Source organism: Microcaecilia unicolor, chromosome 2 (assembly GCF_901765095.1).
Source record: "Microcaecilia unicolor chromosome 2, aMicUni1.1, whole genome shotgun sequence".
In the NCBI taxonomy this organism is placed as follows: domain Eukaryota; kingdom Metazoa; phylum Chordata; class Amphibia; order Gymnophiona; family Siphonopidae; genus Microcaecilia; species Microcaecilia unicolor.
The window spans coordinates 17,427,950-17,449,607 of NC_044032.1; the positions used below are offsets into that span (position 1 = coordinate 17,427,950).

Sequence of the window (21,658 nt, forward strand, 5' to 3'; positions counted from 1 at the left end):
CAAGTTCTCCCTATGCTTTTTATCCATGCTGCCCACATGCTGTCTACGTACTTGCTGATACTCGGCTGACAACTTTAACAGTTCCACCTCTGTTTTTTTTCTTTTTCCCCGCAGTGTAGGCCAGGATATGTCCTCTCAGCACTACCTTTGCTGCCTCCTAAAATATAACTGGGCTCACCTCCGGGGTTTCATTGAAACTCTGGTATTCCTCCCACTTCTCCTTCAAGTAAGCTCTAAAACCTACTGTACCCAACTGTACACTACTACAATAGGCCTTATGGCTGTAGGTGACACCTATATGTGGGTACAGTAGGTTTTTGGTGAGTTTTGGAGGGCTCACACTTTCTACCACAAGTAGAGTGGGATATGGGCCTAGTGGTTAGTGCCGTGGGCTTTGATCCTGGGGAACTGAGTTTGATTCCCACTGCAGCTCCTTGTGACTCTGGGCATTTCACTTAACCCTCCATTGCCCCTGGTACAAAATAAGTACCTGAATATATGTAAACCACTTTGAATGTAGTTGCAAAAGCCTCAGAAAGGCGGTATATCAAGTCCCATTTCCCATAGTGCACTGCACTAACCACTAAGCTACCACAGGGACCTGCTTGATGATCTAATAGGCCTGGCTATAACATCTGAAGCTGTCAGAGGCTGGTATGTACTGTTTCTTTCATATCTTTGGGAAGTTGGAGGGGGTCAGTGACCACTGCGGGAGTAAGGAGTGGGAGGGGTCATGCCTTACTACTACTACTATTTAATATTTCTATAGCCCCCTCCAGTGGTCATCTGGGGCACCTTTTTGTGCCTTATTCATTATAAAAACAGATTTAGACAAAAATGTTTAAAATGTAGCCCTGGACATTTTTGTTTTATTCCATTATGGTGGAAAAACATCCCAAGTGTTAGTAACACCCAAATCCTGCCCTGACACACCCCCTTGTGATTTGCATGCACTGCCGACAAACTGCATACCAAAATGTTTAGAATACGTGTTTCAAAATACTGATTTGAACGTTTTGGCAAGCAAAACATCCAAATGACTGTTTATGCCACTATTTGAACGTTAATGAGCCCCATAGTAACCTATGTAATATTGTAAGTCTATGTGGTTTGAAAATTAGCCTCTAAATCTCTGTCTAATTATTGATTTACGTTTCCTATATAGACAAAGTTTATCAAGTTTTTCCTGAAAAAAATACAGCTGCGAGACTGATGAGTTTGGATTTCTATTTTTAGAATTCAGGCAGCCCCATTAACACATAAGCTGAGAGCCATGAGAGGGTTTGCTTATGTGGAAAGCGACACTATCCTAGCTACTGTAAGAAGGACATGACTTTTCCTAAGGTTTGGTGTGATTACACAGAAGAGGCTATTTTTTATTTCAGTGAAAGAAGATCAAACATTCAGTGCTGCTAAAAGATCATTTATTAAAGATTAAATTATCATTCTTCCCATTAATGGCACATACGATTGAAAAAAAAAACCTAAAAGATACAATTCATTGTGAAATATAATGCACCCATAGGCAAAAGCAAAACAAAAAAAAACCCTGCTTTAAAGAACTAGCATGCCAATGAAATGAAGGACTGATTTACTACATCTGTAAAAATAGGAGAAAAATACAAAAATGCTGTTGTAACCTAGTCAACCCTGGAATTAATCTATTTAGTTTATTATAGTATATTATGTGCATGGATTTGATCACAGAATCAGATTTAAACAGTGAATTAAAAGAGGGAAAGCCTTAGATATTGCTAGTACACCAAGTTTGCTAGGCTAGAGACAGCAGTGAGGACTAAAGAAAAAAAAATCATTGTACTAGCCCTGCCTACACACAGTCTTGTGCAACTAATATTTAGTTACAATTGCTCCCTTCCCCTCCTCTGGAAGAAATCCTGAGGTGCTTCAGGAAAATCCAGCCCCACCGCTAAGAGCTTCTTTACAGTGAAGGGCTTGTCACCAGACCCAATCAATCTTCAGATAGTAAAATAAGAAAGATTAGGACAGTAACAGTCATACTAAGCACAGTAGAGTGACATCAAGTAGCTACTAATTATAATGCAATTCTAAGGGTACACAGATCACACATCTTTCATCAGTGCAGACACATATTCATACTTTCATACATTTTCTTATAGATGGAAGGCATGCTCTAATAACACAAATCAAAACATCCACTGGCGGATCTAAGAAAGAAGCCATTCCTCACCCCAAACCCAAATCACAATCTTATTTTGGTTGTAGAAACCTTAACTGCCAACCGGAAGGGTGAAATCACAGTGTTCCATGCCAACAACTAAAATAGAGTATGAAGGGCAGGATAAGGTTACAAAATCAATTATATACACAATGCAGAAGGGCTCCTTTTATCAAATATCAAATACAAAGTTTAAAAGGTATCATATGTATATTTTCTTAACCTAGTTACTAAAAAATAAATAATTCACAATATGATTGTTCAGTAGTTTTTTCTTTACAACACTTGCTTCTTTTGGACGGACAGACAGACAAATTGAACCTTTCATAATTATTAACAAAGAAAAAAAAGTTGTTGAACAGTTGCACATCTTGGCACTTTTGGAGACAAATGCTTGGAAATGAAAACTCAGCTTCCTTCTTCTGTGGAGCGAGATTCCGATTTCAGCTTGACAAACTCCTTGGCTACCTCATCATTGGTTCTTTGGGAGAGGATCCTTAGGATTGTAAGCCCCGTGTCGTCCATATGAATTCTTCGTCCAAGGGGACACCAACAAGCACAGCTTCCTTTATCCACTATCTCTTTCAACTGCATCACAGCTATTCCCAGCACACGGTCCTCCCGAGCAAAGCAGTAATCCTTAACGCACACTTGCAGTTCGTAAGAGTTCGGACCATCTTCATTACCAAGTATGCTAAAAAAATAGATGTACATAAATACAGCATTAATTATATAACTATTTTCCAAGCACAAGTTTGTCCTCTACCACCAGGGCTGGTCCTACCACTAGACAGCCCAGGCATCTTGGAGGACAGCAACACGGCACTGGCACAACACTTAAGCTGCTGAGTATTTTGAGTATTAGTGCATGCTGATTGCCTGCTATGTCCCATCCCTTCCGACAGGAGGATTGATTTGGAGGAGATAGGATGCAGCAGGCCATGAGAAGCACTCTAATATCTCACTGCATTGTGTATTCCTGCTTGATTGGAGTCATGGATAGACATGCAGTTATTTGGCAGATTCTGGCCTCTTTTGAAGTGGTGAGGGCGCAACATGATAACACGCTCCTTATTAGCTTTGATGCAGAAAAAGCTTTTGATAAGAGTAGCATGGCCGTTTCTGTTTAAAGTTCTTGAGAAATATGGCATTCAGGGTAGCTTTTTTGACACATGTGCTCTGTATCATGACCCGAGGACGGCCATGATGGTTAATGGTTTTGTTTCGGAATCTTTTTCCATTGGCAGAGGGACAAGACAGGGTTGCCCGCTGTCTCCACTACTATTTGTTTTGACTCTTGACCCCCTGATTAGAGAGATTCTAGCCAACCCAGACATTAGAGGGATACGGATGGGCTGAGAAGTATTTAAAATATTAGCTTTTGCGGATGATCTCCCAGTACACTTGACCTCTACCTTAACTTCACTTCCAACTTTTTTAGAAAGTTTTCAGGAAAATGGGGAATTTTCAGGGTTTCGCTTGAATATGGATAAATTGGAGGCATTGCCAACTACACCCTCGGTTCGTGAAGGCTGGGGGGATTCCTTCCCTTTGTCATGGGCTGTTGGCCACTTTACTTACTTGGGTATCCAGCTACCGGCTGATCCAGGGGATCTATACTCTTTAAATATCAAGCATTTGTTGCGCTCTACCTAACAGCAACTGTGGATCTGGCAGTCACTACCTTTATCTCTACATGGTAGAATTAGTTTATATTGTATGTCCCTGTTTTCGAAGTGGTTATATGTTCTTCAGCCACTTCCTCTGTGGATCTTGAAAAGAAATATTAAGGCTTTAAACCGCATGGTGAACAGATTTCTTTGGAATGGGCAGAAGTTGAAAATTCGTATGGATTTATTATATGGGTCTTGAGCAGTGGGAGGAATGGGGGTTCCCAATATTCATCAATATAATGTGTGGTGTGTCTTTTTAGACATCTACGTGATTGGGTACTAGAGACTGACATCTACTACTACTTGACATTTGTAAAGCGCTACTAGGGTTACGCAGCGCTGTACAATTTAACATAGGACAGTCCCTGCTCAAAGGAGCTTACAATCTAAAAGACAAATGTACATTCAGTCAAATAGGGGCAGTCTAGATTTCCTGAAAGGTATAAAGGTTAGGTGCCGAAAGCAACATTGAAGAGGTGGGCTTTGAGCAAGGATTTGAAGATGGGTAGGGAGGGGGCTTGGTGTAAGGGCTCAGGAAGTTGATTCCAAGCATAGGGTGAGGCGAGGCAGAATGAGCGGAGCCTGGAGTTGGCGGTGGTGGAGAAGGGTACTGAGAGGAGGGATTTGTCCGGTGAGCGGAGGTTACGGGCAGGAACGTAAGGGGAAATGAGGGTAGAGAGGTAAATAAGGGGCTGCAGACATCTATACCCCTTGGCCAATGGAAAGGGCATTGTTTCACCCACTACACCCCCATTATTTATTACATGCACAAGGAGTGGATTTGTCCTTGACTTTAAAGAATATTGTCCGGTTAAAACCTATGAGGGCTTCCTGGCATACTTTACTTCAATACTGGCATTGCTCACTTAGTTACATGGATTTTTTTTAACCAATTGCAGGGAATCTGGCCTTCTCCCCTGAGATAGATTCTCTGGTAATTCAGAATTGGGGCATGCAGGGCTACCTTTGTGCATTGCTGATCTGGAGTGCAACGGGTACTCTTAAACCCTATGGCAGTGTTGTGGGCAACTCTGCCTCCACATCCACAAACTTTTTATGCATACATACAGGCTGCCCACTATGTGTCTCACCTTTTGAGTAAAGGCTGAGTTCAATGTGGTAACTTGACTGCAGTCTTTCTTTACATAAATTCAGGTGACATGTATGTCGGTGGTGTATTTTCATAAAGCCCTTACTTTGCTGATGCCTAGGAAGACTCATGCGCCCAGTGTGACGAGGTGGACTGTCGAACTGGGTCATCAAGTGGGGGAGGGGGCACTGTATGCTATGTTACGCCTTATCCCGAGGATTGTCTATAAGGATTTTAACAAGAGCATACTTTTCTCCAAGACAGGTGTTCCATGCTCAATGTATCCCTTCATTACAAGGTAAGGCCTGCGGGATGTTAGAGAATACCCTCTCTCATGCACGACATGTCCAAACATACGGGACTATTGGCATCAGATATTCTCCTATTTAAACACCTTGTTCTCCTTGCCCTCAGATTTTGCCCCCCCTGACTTTTTTTTTTTTTTTTTACTAGGAACGGAATATAGGGGCTCTCTGTCCAAAGGACATCGATATTTTCTATATAAAGCAAGTGTGGTGGGTGTGAAGTGTATCTTGCAGAAGTGGTGCAAGAGAAAGGTTCCAAATCAGTGGCATTGGCGTAATGCGCTTCAGTTGCTGTCAACCTGGGAGGCTCATTCTGTCTGTCTCATAGCAAAGCAGAGAAAATGGTTTTGGATGGTTTGGGAGCCCTACATACAATGCCTCTCCCATCAAGCATGCAGCCTCCTTCTTAATACTTTACCTTTATAGGTATTAATGTGGAACTCTGCCTTTGGTATCCCTGTCTTGTTAGTTTGCATACCTTAGGGTGGGGAGGGAGGATGGGGAGGGGATTTTTGTTGTTCATGCAGAAGGGGAGTGTCAGAAGAGTCAGGTCTCTCCTATGCTTGGTATGTTTGCTCTATATCATAAGACAGAACAGCATTGGGGTGGGAAATATTCTTGTCTCTGTTATATTAATGTTTACCCGAGAGTGTGGGGGGTGGGGGGAGGCTCAAAAAATCTTAAAACTCTTGATGACAAGTTGTAAAGTACTTTATACTATTTAAATATCTTTGTATTTATATATTGCAATGTGGACAATTTACTTCTCTTTAGTCATCAATAAAAACATTTATAAATAAAAAGACATAGTATCCTCAGTTTTGTTTTCCATTCCTTTCCTAATAGTTCCTAACATTCTATTTGCTTTCTTAGCTGCCGCTGAACATTGAGCGGAGGGTTTCAATGTATCAATGATTACACTAGATCCTTTTCCTGGGTGGTGACTCCTAATATGGAACCTTGCATTACATAACTATGGTTTGGGTTCCTCTTTCCCACATGCATCTCTTTGCACTTGCTCACATTCGTCAAAAGACATACGAGAAGAGACTGGAAGATCTGAATATGTATACCCTAGAGGAGGGGGGGGGGGGGGGGACAGGACAGGGGAGAATTCATACAGATGATTAAATACTTGAAAGGTATTAATATATAGAAACAAATATTTTCCAGAGAAGGGAAAGTGGTAACACTAGAGGACATAAATTGAGTTTGTAGGGTGGTAGACTTAAGAGTAATGTCAGAAAATTCTTTTTCACGGAGAGGGTGGTGGATGCCTGGAATGATCTCCCAAGAGAGGTGGTGAAAAAAAAAAGTGTGGCGGAATTCAAAAAGGCGTGGGATGAACACAGAGGACCTCTATTTAGAAAATGAATGATATAAAAAAACAAAACAAAGGGTTGCATACGTGTTTGCATGCCAAGTGGTGCTTAGATGGTGACTATGGTTGCATCAACTAAGGTCGGTGTTGGGCTGGCTTATACGGTCTGTGTCCCGCATATGGTGATCTGGTTTAGGGTGGGCTGGAGAGAGCTTCAACGGAAACTCCAGTGGTTTGGAACGTGAGGACGGAGCCGGGCAGACTTTTTCGGTCTTTGTCCCGCAAATGACAAGATGGATTTGGATAGGCTGGAGTGGGTTTTGATGGCAACTCCAGTAGTTGGAACACCAAAGAAAGAGCATGATCAAGTATATAATATCACGTTCATTGTTGATTTAAATCTTGAATTGATAATGAATGTGACTGCTGGGAAGACTGGATGGACCATTCAGATCTTTATCTGCTGTCACTTACTATGATACGAAAAGTATTGCAGAAATTTGCATCTGCTCTTTGTGCATGTACTTTTTCCACAAGGCTTAGAGCAAACATTACTAGGTACTGTAGCATATGTAGGTTTGAAACACGGTACTCATAAGTGGAAAACAACGGAAATGAGAGTTTAGCAGTCATAAGCATGGTGTCATTTCAGTTACCAAAGAGAAGATGTGATTTTGACAACATTTAATTAAGGAAAGAATCTTATTTTCAATGTTCACACCTTAGAACCTGTAATCATGTATTAATATAATGAAAAATACGCTCATGACCTGCCATTTGCCTACTTCATGATGCCAATAATACTTACAAATGAAATGTTTCATTGTATTTTGGAGCCCAGTTGTTGCTCTTGGACTTGGTTGTAAACTTTCTTTTCTTGTCACTTTGGTGAGGCCCAATCATAGTGACTTCTACAAAAGGACGAAACATTCCAGTAGTTTGCCATTTCAGATCATTGGCTGCCACAACTGAAAAAGAAAAACGAAGGAACACCAAAGATTGCTACACATAAGTGGGATACACATAAGTGGGATAGAATAGCATGTAGGTGGCGGCTGGTGTGTACAAGGTCATATTCTAAATATTTATGTGGCAATCGGCATGTAAACTTTAGTGCTCAGTTTATAGGACTGCCCTTTTATCGGGCTTTATTTATTCCATGATTTCCTGAACTCTGTCACTGTTTTTCCCTTCACCACCACCACCTCTATGAAGAAATATTTTCTGATCACAAATACATAAGTACATAAGTATTGCCATACTGGGACAGACCAAAGGTCCATCAAGCCCAGCATCCTGTTTCCAACAATGGCCGATCCAGGTCACAAGTACCTGGCAAGATCCCCAAAAAGTACAGTACATTTTATACTGCTTATCCCTGAAATAAGCAGTGGATTTTCCCCAAGCCCATTTTAATAATGGTCTACGAACGTTTCCATTACAAAGCAGCCCAAACCTTTTTTAAACCCCACTAAGCTAACCGCCTTTACCATATTCTCTGGCAATGAATTCCAGAGTATAATTACACGCTAAGTGAAAAAAACATTTCTCCGATTCATTTTAATAGATTGGTGAGGCAAGATTTCCCTTCACTAAATCCATGTTGGCTTTGTCTCATTAATCCATGCTTTTGAATATGCTCTGTAATTTTGTTCTTTATAATAGTCTGTATCATTTTGCCTGGCACTGATGTCAGGCTCACTGGTCTATAATTTCCCGGATCTCCTCTAGAACCTTTTTAAAAAATCAGCATTACTTTGGCCACCTTCCAATCTTCCGGTACCATGCTCAATTTTAAAGATAAATTACATATTACTAACAATAGTTCCGCAAGTTCATTTTTCAATTCTATCAGTACTCTGGGATGAATACCATCTGGTCCAGGAGATTTGCTACTCTTCAATTTGTCAAACTGCCCCATTAAATCCTCCAGGTTTATAAGAGATTTCATTCAGTTTCTTTGACTCGTCAGCTTTCAATACCATTTCTGGCACCAGTATCTCTCCCAAATCTTCCTCGGTGAAGACCGAAGCAAAGAATTAATTTAATCTCTCCGCTATGGTTTTGTTTTCCCCGATTGTCCCTTTTACCCCTAGGTCATCTAGTAGTCCAACCAATTCTTTTGCCGGCTTCCTGCTTTTAATATACCTAAAAAAGTTTTACTATGTGTTTTTGCCTCCAACGCAATCGTTTTTTTCAAAGTCCCTCTTTGCCTTCCTTATCAGCGCTTTTCATTTGACTTGACATTCCTTACGCTGTTTCTTATTATTTTCAGTCGGTTCCTTCTTCCATTTTCTGAAGGATTTTCTTTTAGCTGTAATAGCTTCCTTCACCTGACTTTTTAACCATTTTTGAACAGCATCCATGCCTGCTGTAAATTATTGACCCTCGCAGCCACGCCTCTAAGCTTTTTTTTCACTTTTCTTCTCATTTTATCATAGTCTCCTTTTTGAACGTTAAGTGCTAACATATTGGATTTCCTGTGTATACTTCTAATATCAAAACTGACCATATTATGATCACTGTTAACAAACGGCCTCTTTGGAGCTTTGCTTATTTCAAACCTTTATATGTCCTCGTCTTGGGTTTACCCTATCAAGATATTTTTGAACTTCCTTTCAAGTGAGAAAAGTTTTCATCTTATACATTATTTATGTCTAGCATATTTGAATAATTGTATGTTATCTTCCCCGTCTCTTCTCTCCTCCCCTCTTGGGTACAGTTTAAGTTTCATGTCCTAGGACTTTTGGTGCTGACCTTGTGCCATTTTGTGTCCTTCTCTGTACTGCTTCTATATATTTTCATAATTACAGCTGCCAGAATTGGGCACAATGGTCCAGGTCTCATCCTGTATAAAGATTGGATATAGTAGTGTGAATGCCCTGTTAGTCCATTTTAAAAAGGTAATAAGTAGAAATTAAAAAAAAGAAAAGAAAGGAAAATAAGATGATATAACTAACTTGAAAAAGAAGGCTCTACCTTTGAAAGCTTGTCAACAAATGTATTAAGTTAGTTTCTGTACCTGAGAGATGGGAGAGAGGAGATATGATAGAAATGTTTAAATACCTCAGTGGTATTAATATACAGGAGGTTAAGCCTTTTCCAAATGAAGGAAAACTCTGGAATGAGGGGGCATACGATGAAGTTAAGAAGAAATATGCTTAGGAGTAAACTAAGAAAGTACTCTTTCAAAGAAAGGGTGGTAGATGCGTGAAATGGCCTCACAGTGGAGGTCGTGGAGACAAAGTCTATGTCAGAATTTAAGAAAGAATGGGACAGGCAGGTGGGATCCTTTAGGAAAGGAAGTGTTAGTGGTTACTGAGGATGGGCAGACTGGATAAGCCTCTTGGCCCTTATCTGCCCTCACGTTTCTATTTCTATTACCAGATGTCATCAATGATATTTTTCTACTGTTATGCATCTCCTTATGCATCCAAGCTTTCCTTGTCCCGATGTTTTTCTACCTTAATAGCACTGTAGGATTATCATGTACAATTTGTTTGTTGACTTTAGATATATGTAGTAGCAGCAGACAAGCCAAATGAGGCCTAGTGTCCTAGTCAGAAAAATAGGAATTAAGTGAAATTTGAAAATCATTCATTCTATTGTGTGAGCAATTTAAATGCCCATTTCTCGGTGGATTCCCTGGTTCTCAAAACAGTTTACCTTTCACTGTGACTTTGTGTTCTCCTGTCCCTGGGTGTGTGAACAGATCGATCTGTACAGACACTTCACCAACTGGATCATCCACGCCAGAGCCTAGTGTAAGAGGAATAAGCAAAGAATAAATGTGCCAGAATTGATGACAAACTTGCAGAACCAGTATTCATAATAGTAATCTAAATGCTTGACTTGCTAAACTGTGAATTTTTCAAAGGTGGGGGGCCTCCACATGTTAAAACATGGAAAGGCACTGGAGGTTTGAGGATCTGTGCATTTTTGTGTGTAGGGCCCATTTGTGAAAACTTTGCAAAATGGCTCCATCTCAAGTAACAAATATTTGTGCATAGCTCACCACACAAAAGTTTACTAAAAATTATATCTTGGCAGGTTAGTGTACAGGTGAAGTTTTTTTTCCAACAGTTTCTGGAACTCAAGTCTGTATGTCAATTTTCTAGCCAGCTGATTTGCATGAATAATAAACTTGCATGGGAATATGGTTGCTAACCACCATGAAATCTTGAGCTACTACATCAGCCTCTGAAAGAGGTCTCTCACACATCTGTAGGTCGACAAATATGAAATAGTTCTTTCAAAAAGAAGAAAACAATTATCACTAACTCATAGCATATTTCTATATAAAACTACAGTTACTACTTATCTCTACAGTGCTACTAAATGTATGCTGCACTGTACAGATACGTGTATCATGAATCTTATGGTCTAACCAAGACAAACATACTTGACAAATATGAGAATCTAAACCATGTATTTATTATAGAAAAATAGTTGATTTAAAAGCAGTCTGAAAAAGGTCAAGATTTGGCTGGATTTGAATACAGCAAGCATGGCTCAATGGCTTAGGAAGTCTGTTCCAGGCATATGGTACAGTAAGGTGGAAAGAAAAGTGCTGGGGCTTTGCAAAAGAGATGTGTACAAGAGCAATGCAGAATTGTTCCAGGTCTGAACTACATTAATGTACTTTTCAGTACTTGGTGGACAGGTTGAATGATATCTACATGCAGGCATCATTTTCACTGGACTTTAATGGCAATGCAATTTTGTGAAGTGGTTGGAGAAAGAAAGTTGCTTACCTGTAAGCAGCTGTTTTCAGTAAACAGCAGCATCAATCAGGCACATCACCCCAAATACAGCCCCATATATAGATACCTTCAGGCTATTCAGTCACATTTTCAACCAAATACCATATACATAACTTTTGAAAACATATGGATAGAGAAGTGCATTCACTGCTGGCCAGTGAATGTATAATTTCTTTTGAATATTGGTTTGAATGTTTTCTATTCTAACCAACATATATTGCTCTAAAGCTCAAAGGAAAACGACCCATATTTTCCTTTGAAAATAAGCAAATGTAAAGTACATGCATTAAACGTGTCAGCATACTGTCTATCTGTTAGTTGTGCATGTGGTGAAGCACGGTCAAAACAGGATTTTCAAAAGCACAAGTGTTATGTGTAAGTGTGTCCCCTTTTCCTTGTCCAAGCTTAACATGGCCACAGGAACACCTCCTTTGAGTATGGCTAATAGTACGCATATTTTGGCTGCTATATATATTTTCACTCACATATACTAGGGTTGTTTTTGAAAAATTACTTCTGTGAGAATAATTTGCAAAAACAGCATTTTACCCACAGAAATATTCTATAAAATTTTCTACACAATGTGAATGTACAGCCTGAACAGAGTGTGAATATTTCAGGGTGAGGTTGAGGAGGGGGCTGCATTTATGCTTATACTTTTGAAAATTAAATAATGTGTATAAATTAACCCAGAAAAGTTATGTATGTTAAAGAGCAGGTGCAAATGTACGTGTAGATTTCCTGGTGGAATTTTCAAAATGGAAGTACACGCAGACTTCGGCTTTAGAGACTCAGAAAAGCCCACACAGAGAAAAGCATGCATATAATTTCCACACGTGTGCAGTTATGAAGTTACCTCTAATTGATCTTTGCTGAAAAATAAAGAGAAGTCATAAAAATAAATTTAAAGTTAATGCTCCTCTGACACACCACAAGATAAAGTAACGTGGTTAGTCCAAAGGTAATAAAAATAGAAATAAAATAAAGTAAAGGAAAATAAGGTGATACCTTTTTTATTGGAACAAATTAATAGATTTTTTGATAAGGTTTTGAAGGCAAAGCCACCTTCTTCAGGTCAGAAATCTGACCTGAAGGAAGTAGCTCTGTTTTTGAAAGCTTGTCAAAAATACACCACAAGATGTCACTGTCACTCCACACAGATATGAATCAAAATAATTGTTGCCAAACTGGTTCTGTCAGCAGACCATGCTAGGTGTCCCTTTTCTCTTCCTACTGCAAATACAAATCCTTCTAATGTCTGCTACTTACACACTCACCATATATGTTAGGAAATTGGAAGACTGGGCATCCAAACGGCAGAGGAAATTTAATGTGGACAAATGCAAAACGATGCACATTGGGAAGAATAATCCAAATCGTAGCTACCTGATGAAAGGTTCCATCTTGGGAGTTAGTACCCAAGAAAAGGTTAGTACACAATGGGCTGGATTCTATATAAGGCACTGCAAGCAGCGCACGTTAAATTGTGAATGCGGCCAATTTATGCACGGTATGTTTAGAACTGTTTCTCAAATATCTGCTTGTATACTATAACTTTGTTTAATTATCATCATGCTGAGCAATACTCTGTAATACTAAATGTTTATTTACTAACATTCCTCCACTACTCATGATATATTGTAAGCCACTTTGAGCCTGCAAAGAGGTGGGATAAGGTGGGATACAAATGCAATAAATAAATAAATAAGGGAGGGAGGGGATGGAAGTGATTTGGCAGAGAACTAAGGATTAACCTTGTGAACTTGTCATGGAAGTACCTGGCTATAGTCTGGGCAGAAACTGAAAGGGGGGGTGGGGGTGGAAGTGGAGGCATTTTGAGGAAGGAGTTCAGTGTGGCAAACAGATAGCAAGGGTTGGAGGCAAGAGACTCTCAAATGGATATAAAGAAACCCTCTCGTTTGCCAAGTGCAAGAGCAGACTAGAAGGACGTCAGTATGGGAAAGGCACAGAAATATAGGTAGCAGATTCAGGTGGTCAGTCATGGTTGAGGTTTGGTACACAAAAGAGATTGAGAAGAGCGAGAGCATCTAGAGCAGAGGAGAAACGAATGTTATAGGACAAGATGGCCTTTTGACACACTTGGATAACAGAGTGGATGAGAAGAGAGGTGAAACAATGGTGGAGAGAGTGCAAGGATTAAAAACCTGAAGATTCCTAAATGTGGTGGTGGTGACTGGACAATACTGAAGGGGGTGCAATTAGGCATGAAAATTATCAGATGATCAGAGAGAGGAAGAACCGAGGTGAAGAAATTTGTCAGGAGCTGAAGAAGACAAGATCCACGCAGTGGCCATGCTAGTGAGTAGGGGTAGCATGACTGTTACAGTTCCCAAGAATAAGGCAAGGGGAGGATTGTTTGAGAAAGAAGGAAAGCCAGGAGTCAAAGTCAATGAGAAAGGAAGAGAGGGTGTAAGGGATAAATAACAGCTACCCAGAGAAGTTGTGGAGCAAACAGGCACATGGAGTGGACTTTAAAGAAAGAAAAACAGTGAGACTGAAGTGGAAGATGAGGTTAAAACCTACAAATAAGGGAGAGTAGCAGCCTAACACCACTGCTGTGGCCAACGGGGGGAGATATATGGGAGAAAAGGTAGCTGTAAGGGTGTAAGCCGCTGTCACGACCTAACTAGCATATTGTAGAACTTGAACTATACCAGACCTGTGGTACAGCTTCCTACAGACCACAGAATATACCGTGCTCTCTGTTTTAATGAAAATGATTAAAACTTGCCCAAGCATGCACTTCTAAGAAAAGAACCTGTGACCCTCGTTGAGATGGCAAGCCAGCTGATGCACGACAAAGGTATGTGAGCAAGTGATATTGCCAAAGGGCTGTCTGATGAGATTTGGCTCTTTGCAGATGATACCAAAATCTGCAATAGACACTCCTGATGGTGTGGATAATATGAGGGGAGACCTAGAAAAGCTTGATGAATGGTTCAGAATGAGGCAGCTAAGATTTAATGCAAAAAAGTGGAAGGGAATGCTGCAAAAACCTGAGGAAGTGGTACAGTTTAGGGGGTGAAGTACCTCTGTGCACACCACTGTATAATATGAACAATATATAAGACAGTGTATTATATCATATGCATAGTATACTATTAACAGTAGAAATATATGCTCTGCATCGATGCATTGACCTCCTCGGCTATCAAATTTCTGTTAAATTTTGCCCATCTTATTATAACATTAAGGCTTACCTAATGTGTGCCGCCCTGCTCTCCCGCGGCTGACCACTGAAAAAATGCTAGCGCCTCCCAAAATGTTAAAAACTTCTTGAAAGCGAGCATTCAATACATATCCACAATGGCTGTTAATCCCGCATAAAGGACATTCTGGGACCAAACAAGAAAGGTTCACATGCATTTTGCCGTACTCCAATAGAACTGCATCAGTACATGGAATTATAAGGAAACACTGGCCCATGCTCTCACTACTACAATTCACTGATTATCCGCTGTTTGCTAACACTAGGGCAAGGAACATGGGGGAGATATTGAGATCGCGGTCCCATTTGAGCAATAAAGTGAGTGGTGAATCCAGAGGGAGCCATAAACCATGTTCACGTTGTGTCTACTGTATGTGTGGCAAACTGATCAGGTGATTCACCCTAAGACAGGAAGACCATTCTATTTTACATCAGTCACAGACTGCGAGTCCACACAAGTTGTGTATGGCATCACTTGCCCTTGCAATAAATGGTATATTGGTTTTACTACATGGAAGATCAAACAGCGTATAGCGGAACATATCAAAGTCTAGGTGTAAATAAAAGCATACATCTTAAGCCAAATGAACCACAATATATTAAATGAATACATATACATAACAAAATTACAAGTGCTAGACAAAGCAAGGAAAACAAGTTACAGAGCCCCATGCTTTATGATTTAATTTTTGAGGGGAAGAAAAAGATATCAAACAACCTTTCAGTTGCAAGACAAAAATTCTTATTTTTGTATTTCTCTCTCATAATTCTGGTAACAGCTTCAATTATTGGTCTGAAAACTTTCCCATATTTTAATTTAGGTTTCTAATTTTAGAGATCTGTTTACTAAGCTGTGTTATGGCAACAGCACACATTAAATAGCAATTAAAGCAAATTAAAACACTATAATACGTGTTAATTGCAACTTTCATATGATATTTCACCATAACATGCAAAAATATTGACCTAATGCATTGACTGCAAAGAAGCAATAGCCTGAGCCCCTAACAGTAGTACCATGAGACTACAGTTAGGGGACCGATCAGAGAGTAACTGGGGCAGGATTGCTTCAGGATCATTCCTGTTCCCCCACTTCTTCCTACTCACCAGGTAGATTCCGGTAGGTGCCAGAGTGGTGTGGGGGATGGGTGAGTCCTGGGAGGGGAGTACTTGGACGGGCTGGGGAGCTGAAAGCAGACCAGAGGGTGATGAAAGTGTTCCCTCTAAATGAGTGTGTGTGTGCAAACACACAGATCAGGCACCCTGCACATACAGAGATATATGGTGCATGCAAAACATATTTAATATTGAGACATTTTAATTAGTTGTTACAAAGCAACATAGACAAGTGGAACTATTTGCATCTGCCTCATCTTAGCAACTGAGCGTGGTTACTTGTCATAAGAAGGTGCTATAATATTAAGCACAGATGCCAACAGCAGTCATTTTAACAATGTTCCCTGAAAGCTGTGTGTTTGTTTTTAAAAACACCCTGATGTGAGGGGTTGGGTATTTTTAGTGGTGGTGAGGGGGAAGGAAATAGTGTTAGAACTAAACAGTTCTCAATTAACTTTCCATCATAAGCCTAAAATGCCTTTCTTGTTTGTGTTTTTAATTCATTTTAAAGACATAAACAAGATTAATATATTTATTTGTTACATTTGTACCCCAAATTTTCCCACCTATTTGCAGGCTCAATGTGGCTTACAGAGTACCGTAAAGGTATTCGCCAAGTCCGGTGAGAAACAAATACAAGGTTATGTTGTGGTCGAATTAGGAAGATGTGTATCAGATATCATGAAGGTCGAAGGGAGTGGAGATTGTATATTGTCCAGTACGATCATTGGTATTGCTTTGTTGCCTGGTGTGGGGGTTTACGTTGGACTGGTGGGGTAAGCTTTTTTGAAGAGGTTGGTTTTTAGTGATTTCCTGAAGTTTAGGTGGTCATGGATTGTCCAGTACGATCATTGGTATTGCTTTGTTGCCTGGTGTGGGGGTTTACGTTGGACCGGTGGGGTAAGCTTTTTTGAAGAGGTTGGTTTTTAGTGATTTCCTGAAGTTTAGGTGGTCATGGATTATTTTCACAGTTTTTGGGGGTGCATTCCATAATTGTGCGCACTATTTATTACTGCTAAACATCTGTTGAACATTCAAGGCACTGACGCAAGGTCAAATGGTAGTACACTGGTGGTGGTGGTTTTTCTATGAGAAAGTGAAGATACTTCCTGTGGATTGGATGTATCCGAAAGAGTCCTTTAGATCCAGAGAACACAGCCAGCCTCCTTGTTGAAGAAATGGAACAAGGGAACCAAAGGAGACCGTCCTGTTCCATTGTTTTGCGAGGTCTAGGATAGATCAGTATTCTCCTATCTTTTTTGTGATCAGAAAAAGACTTGGAATAAAATCCTTGCCTTCTTTCTCATGGCAGAATTGGCTTGACCACTCTGGCCTGCAAGAAGGACCTTTACTGTAGTCACAGAAACAACACATTAAAGACCTGACACTGCCACATTTTGGTGTTTGAGCTGCCTCAGGGATTATCAAACCTGTGAACATATGATGGTGGTAATACAGTCAATGTGTTTAAATAAAATACGGTCCTATGCTAAATCAATTGCAGTGCCCGTATGTAAACCAGGCACTTCTGCCCTGCTATACATAAACATCACACATAGCAGAGCAGAAATGCCTGGTTTACACACGGGCACTGCAATTGATTTAGCACAGGACCATATTTTATTTAAATACGTCACCTGTATTACCATCAACATATGTTCACAGGTTTGATGACCCTTGAGGCAGGCTCACACCCAAGCTTGAGTGTTGGTGGGAAGGCACTTGTGCATGTGCAGTGGGAGAACTGCCTGAAAGATTTAAAGTGACAGTGCACTTGGCAGTGTCTGCACTGGGCTCCGTGGATGACATCATCCATATAGGGAAATATTATGGTTGCTTGTCCTCGGAGAACTGAATTACAGACACTACTTAAAAACAGGAGGAAAAGGCCTCTACAAGCTTTATAAGCACTAGATAATGCAAGTTCTAATCTTATCATGGGCATAAAACACCTCCTATAAAGCAATGCCTATTTATTTACTAGTTTTAAACTTATAAGAATTGAAAAAAAATATCTTTGAATTTGTTTGGCAACTTCTTTTTGGTAGATTCAGGAGCTTCAAACAATGTCCATGTCTGACAGTGGCCAGCGTTTCGTCTTACTGCCTCAGGGAATCATGGACCATTCTTGATTTTAAAAGTACTACTCTCATGAATGCTACCAAAGCACTTGTGAGTTATGTGATACACTGGGCAAGGTATAAACATTGCTGGTAAGAAGTGGAGCTGCTTTAGAAACTGGAATTATCTGATCTTGGGGAACTGAGTTTGATTCCCACTGCAGCTCCTTGTGACTCTGTGCAAGTCACTTAACCCCCCATTACCCCTGGTACAAAATAAGTACCTGAATATATGGAAACCGCTTTGAAGGTTGTTGCAAAAAACCTCAGAAAGGCAGTATATCAAGTCCCATTTCCCTTTCCTCCCCCTTTCTAAGGATGTTTTACTGCTGCAATCCTTACTGCAAAGATATATGAGCAATGCATTGTGTATAACGTAGTCTCACATGTAATGCAGCCACACCTGCCTGTCTGTATGTTACTATTGGTCTATCCCGCTGCAAGGACCTCTTCTCTTTCTCAGCCAAGCTTGGCTCCTTTGTCTACCTGCTATCATTTCCTGGTCATTCTTACTATCTCTGTCCTGAGAGGTCAGTCAGGTATGATGTTTCCCTCCCATTGAGGGCTGCCCTCCTGGACCACCCCTGCTACCTGATGGCAGGCTCTGCCCCTATTGGTCCCTTTACCTCCTCCTCCCTGGGCTTGTGCGAGTCCCTTCTTGGCCTGTCTTTCTTCATGAGGCATTCTCCATCCTGCTTCAGACAGTGCTTGTCCTGTTAAGCTCCCTGGAACGAACTTGGTTTTTGCCTTGTAACATATCTCCCTAATGAGATATTGCACTTTTCCAGTCACCCAGCTCTGAGCTACTTCTACCTGTTTACCTCTGCAATAAAGCTGACTTTCTTCAGATTTCTACTTCCAACCTCTGATACAGCTCTCAGAATTAGAGAGTTTCTTGGGGCAACACTTCTGAACATCTGACTGTGAGAAAATTATCTATATTTATTCAATAAAGGAAACTTCAGAAAACAAAGAGGCTTCAGGTGTGTGTTGGTGTGCCAAGGTTATACTCCAGGATATTAAGGCTTTACAGATATTAAGTCCTGAGAGGCCTGACAATATGTTCACATACCTGTGAAAGTGCCAAAATTCTGTAAATATGTGTTTCACTTACATAGTGTATGTTTTACATGCGGGTGTTCATAGGGGTGGAGCCTGGCTGGGATTCCCACTTACATGTATAGCTTATGAACTACTGTATGTTATGTGCAGATCTCTGAGTTCTATGGCTTCTGTAACTGCTCACATCTAAATTCTAGGTGTGTATTTCAACTTTTAGGCTAGTAATTCTATAAAGGAAATTAGGTGTCTACTTTCCTTTTCAGAATAGCTCCTTTACCTGGCACCCTCTGTATGCCTATTTATATGCATCCTGTAATTACATGCCAAATACATATATGATTAGAATAATGGCATATAAATATATGTCTATACACGTATAATTACCAAAATTCTGCCTTACATAGTGCATATTTGACAGATGGATTTACACTTAGCTTGTTACGCTCATGTCTCCAACATTTAAGTGTGAGCACTTACACCAGCCCTCTAGCTCACACCTAATTACACTAGCAATCTATAAGGGAAAGTAGGTGTCTCATTTCCTTTATAGAATAGGTGAGTAAATATAGTTGCTTTGTTATAGAATTGCTCTTTTAGTGAGCATGCCAGACAGTTTAACACTCTCATTAGCTTAGTGTTTCTACTGTCTTACTATGTATTGGTTCCTGTCCTGTAATGTCTGCTTTCTTTAGGGTATCTGCACACAGCTGAAACAAAGATCTAATCTTGCTAACAAGATGCTGGAGAGAATTCTGTATATTTATTGTTAAATCATACCTGTGGGAGATGCACAGAACAGGAACTATGATGACAGTTTTAGGAAGTGACAGTCTAGAACATCTATAAAACTAGCAGAAATAATTTCTAAGGTTTTCTGTTTTCTATATTTTCATATTTTGTTAACAGAGTGCATTTATAGCATGTACGTCATAGTTTATATACATTTGAATTTTTAATTATTGTACATTACACTGAACTGTTTTGGAAAAGGCAATTCATAAATCTAATTCTAGGTAAAAGAGCACATGTAAGATACAGACCATTCCTATGCTTCACACATACTGGTGAGGGAATAAATCATTCAGCAATATACTGGAAGAAACCTCAAATCTTCAAGTTAATTTCCCTGTTTCCAGGCAGGATCCACTGACGCAAAACCATGGGTGTAGACTTGGGGGGGGGGGGGGGGCGAGGGGGGCAGTGCCCCTCCAAACGACCAAGACGAGTTCTTTCCTGCAGCGGCGAATGGACAGGTGGGAAAGCAGCAAGCAAGCAGCCACGCTGAACTCCGTCCTTCGCTTCCTGAATCCTGCCCTCTCAGCGTCCTGCCAGCCCCAAAGGAAATGACAGAAGAGGAAAACGGGACGCAAAGAGAGGGTAGGATTCAGGAAGCGAAGGACAGAGTTCAGTGTGGCTGCTTGCTTGCTGCTTTCCCGCCCGCCCGTTCGCCGCTGCAGCTTCAGGAGTGGAGTGAGCCAGGAGATAGGTGTCCACTGTAACAGAAGTAAGGAAGCCATTTCCACTCCCCCACGCAGCCGTCGCCGTTCACAAGCACAGCAAGCAAACCTGTGTGAGCTGCTGCTGTTGCATCCACGTTGTCGTTTGGGAGATGCTTTGAAGGGGGAGGGAGACGCTGGATAGAGTGGGGAGGGGAAGAGAAGGGGATGGAAATAAACAGGACGGGCAGCTCTTTTTCCCTGCCTCCTTCCTTCCTCCATATTAGCATATTCATTTGAATATATATATATGCAAATGAATATGCTAATATGCTCCGCCCCATTTGCCCCCCCCCCAAATGAAACAAACTATGCCCATGCGCAAAACTACTCCAGATAGGTGGAGAGTAATTCTATAAAGGAGGGTTTATTTTTAGGTGTCAAAATCACCCCAGTTAAAAGCCTATTCTATAAAGAAAAGTAGACGCCTATTTTTCTATACAGAATACTAGTGTAATAGGTCAAAAACCATCTATATTTCAGGCACAATCATTTATACCAGCCAAAGAGCTGGTTTAAATGCTCATGCCTAAATTTTTAAAGAATGATCATAAATCATTGCATTCTATAATTTACAGGCATAATTGTGCACCCTAGACATGCTGTGGTCAAACTCTGCCCATGTGAACATCCATCAGCAAAGAATGTGCCATTGAAGACTGGCACATACTTATAGAATAACACACATTCTTGCTGCCTAAATCTAGGTGGCTCTTTATAGAATAACCCCCATGTTAACTAATGAGTTCTTAAAATATCTTAGTGATAGAAATTCAATCATGACCTTCCTTCCTGAACAAAGAGTAGCTTACTATGGCTCTTGCTTACTCATGTTTCTCATTGCAGCATATCTCTATCAGAGTGATAATTTCCACACCAACTAGATCCAAGACTTTTTGATCCTACAATGTTCTAGGTCAGCCAGGATGGTATGTTGCTAGACTGCGTCCAAGCAGAGGCCTAATGAGAAGTTCTGTCTTACAAAGGCAAAGACTCACCTTGAGTCGTCTGAGTCTGTACAAATGTTTTGATAAGCGTGTCTGTAGTTTGAGTGTACAGGGACAGTGCATAACGTAGAGACTGCAGGTCTGGGCTTTTCTCCAGGAAAGTTTTCTTCAGCCCATTTCCACCAGCATGGAAATATTGCTTCAAGATAAAACACAAAAATTAAATTGTGCCAACTGTGGTAACTCTCCATTTTAGAGTTCATTACACAACTTTAACAACAATGCTGCAGTCTCCAGGTCAGTATTAGGATTCATGAGGTCCTTCTCATTCAATACAGA

At 40.5% G+C, this 21,658-nt stretch overlaps 1 protein-coding gene across 3 annotated transcripts in view; it reads right to left on the minus strand.

Moving 5' to 3' along the window:
- Nucleotides 1-1,288: 1,288 nt before the first annotated feature.
- UNC13B (unc-13 homolog B) overlaps nt 1,289-21,658 on the minus strand; it is a 763,085-nt gene continuing 742,715 nt past the window's right edge. For 2 of the 3 annotated variants that reach the window (XM_030192818.1, XM_030192817.1), the window contains 4 exons: nt 21,371-21,518; nt 10,253-10,345; nt 7,395-7,554; nt 1,289-2,891 (listed from right to left, as the gene is read on the minus strand). In XM_030192818.1, the coding sequence (XP_030048678.1) occupies nt 2,606-2,891; nt 7,395-7,554; nt 10,253-10,345; nt 21,371-21,518 (687 nt within the window). In that variant the 3' untranslated portion in view covers nt 1,289-2,605. The remainder of the gene's footprint in view (nt 2,892-7,394; nt 7,555-10,252; nt 10,346-21,370; nt 21,519-21,658) is intronic. The other variant, XM_030192819.1, reaches the window with a different exon arrangement.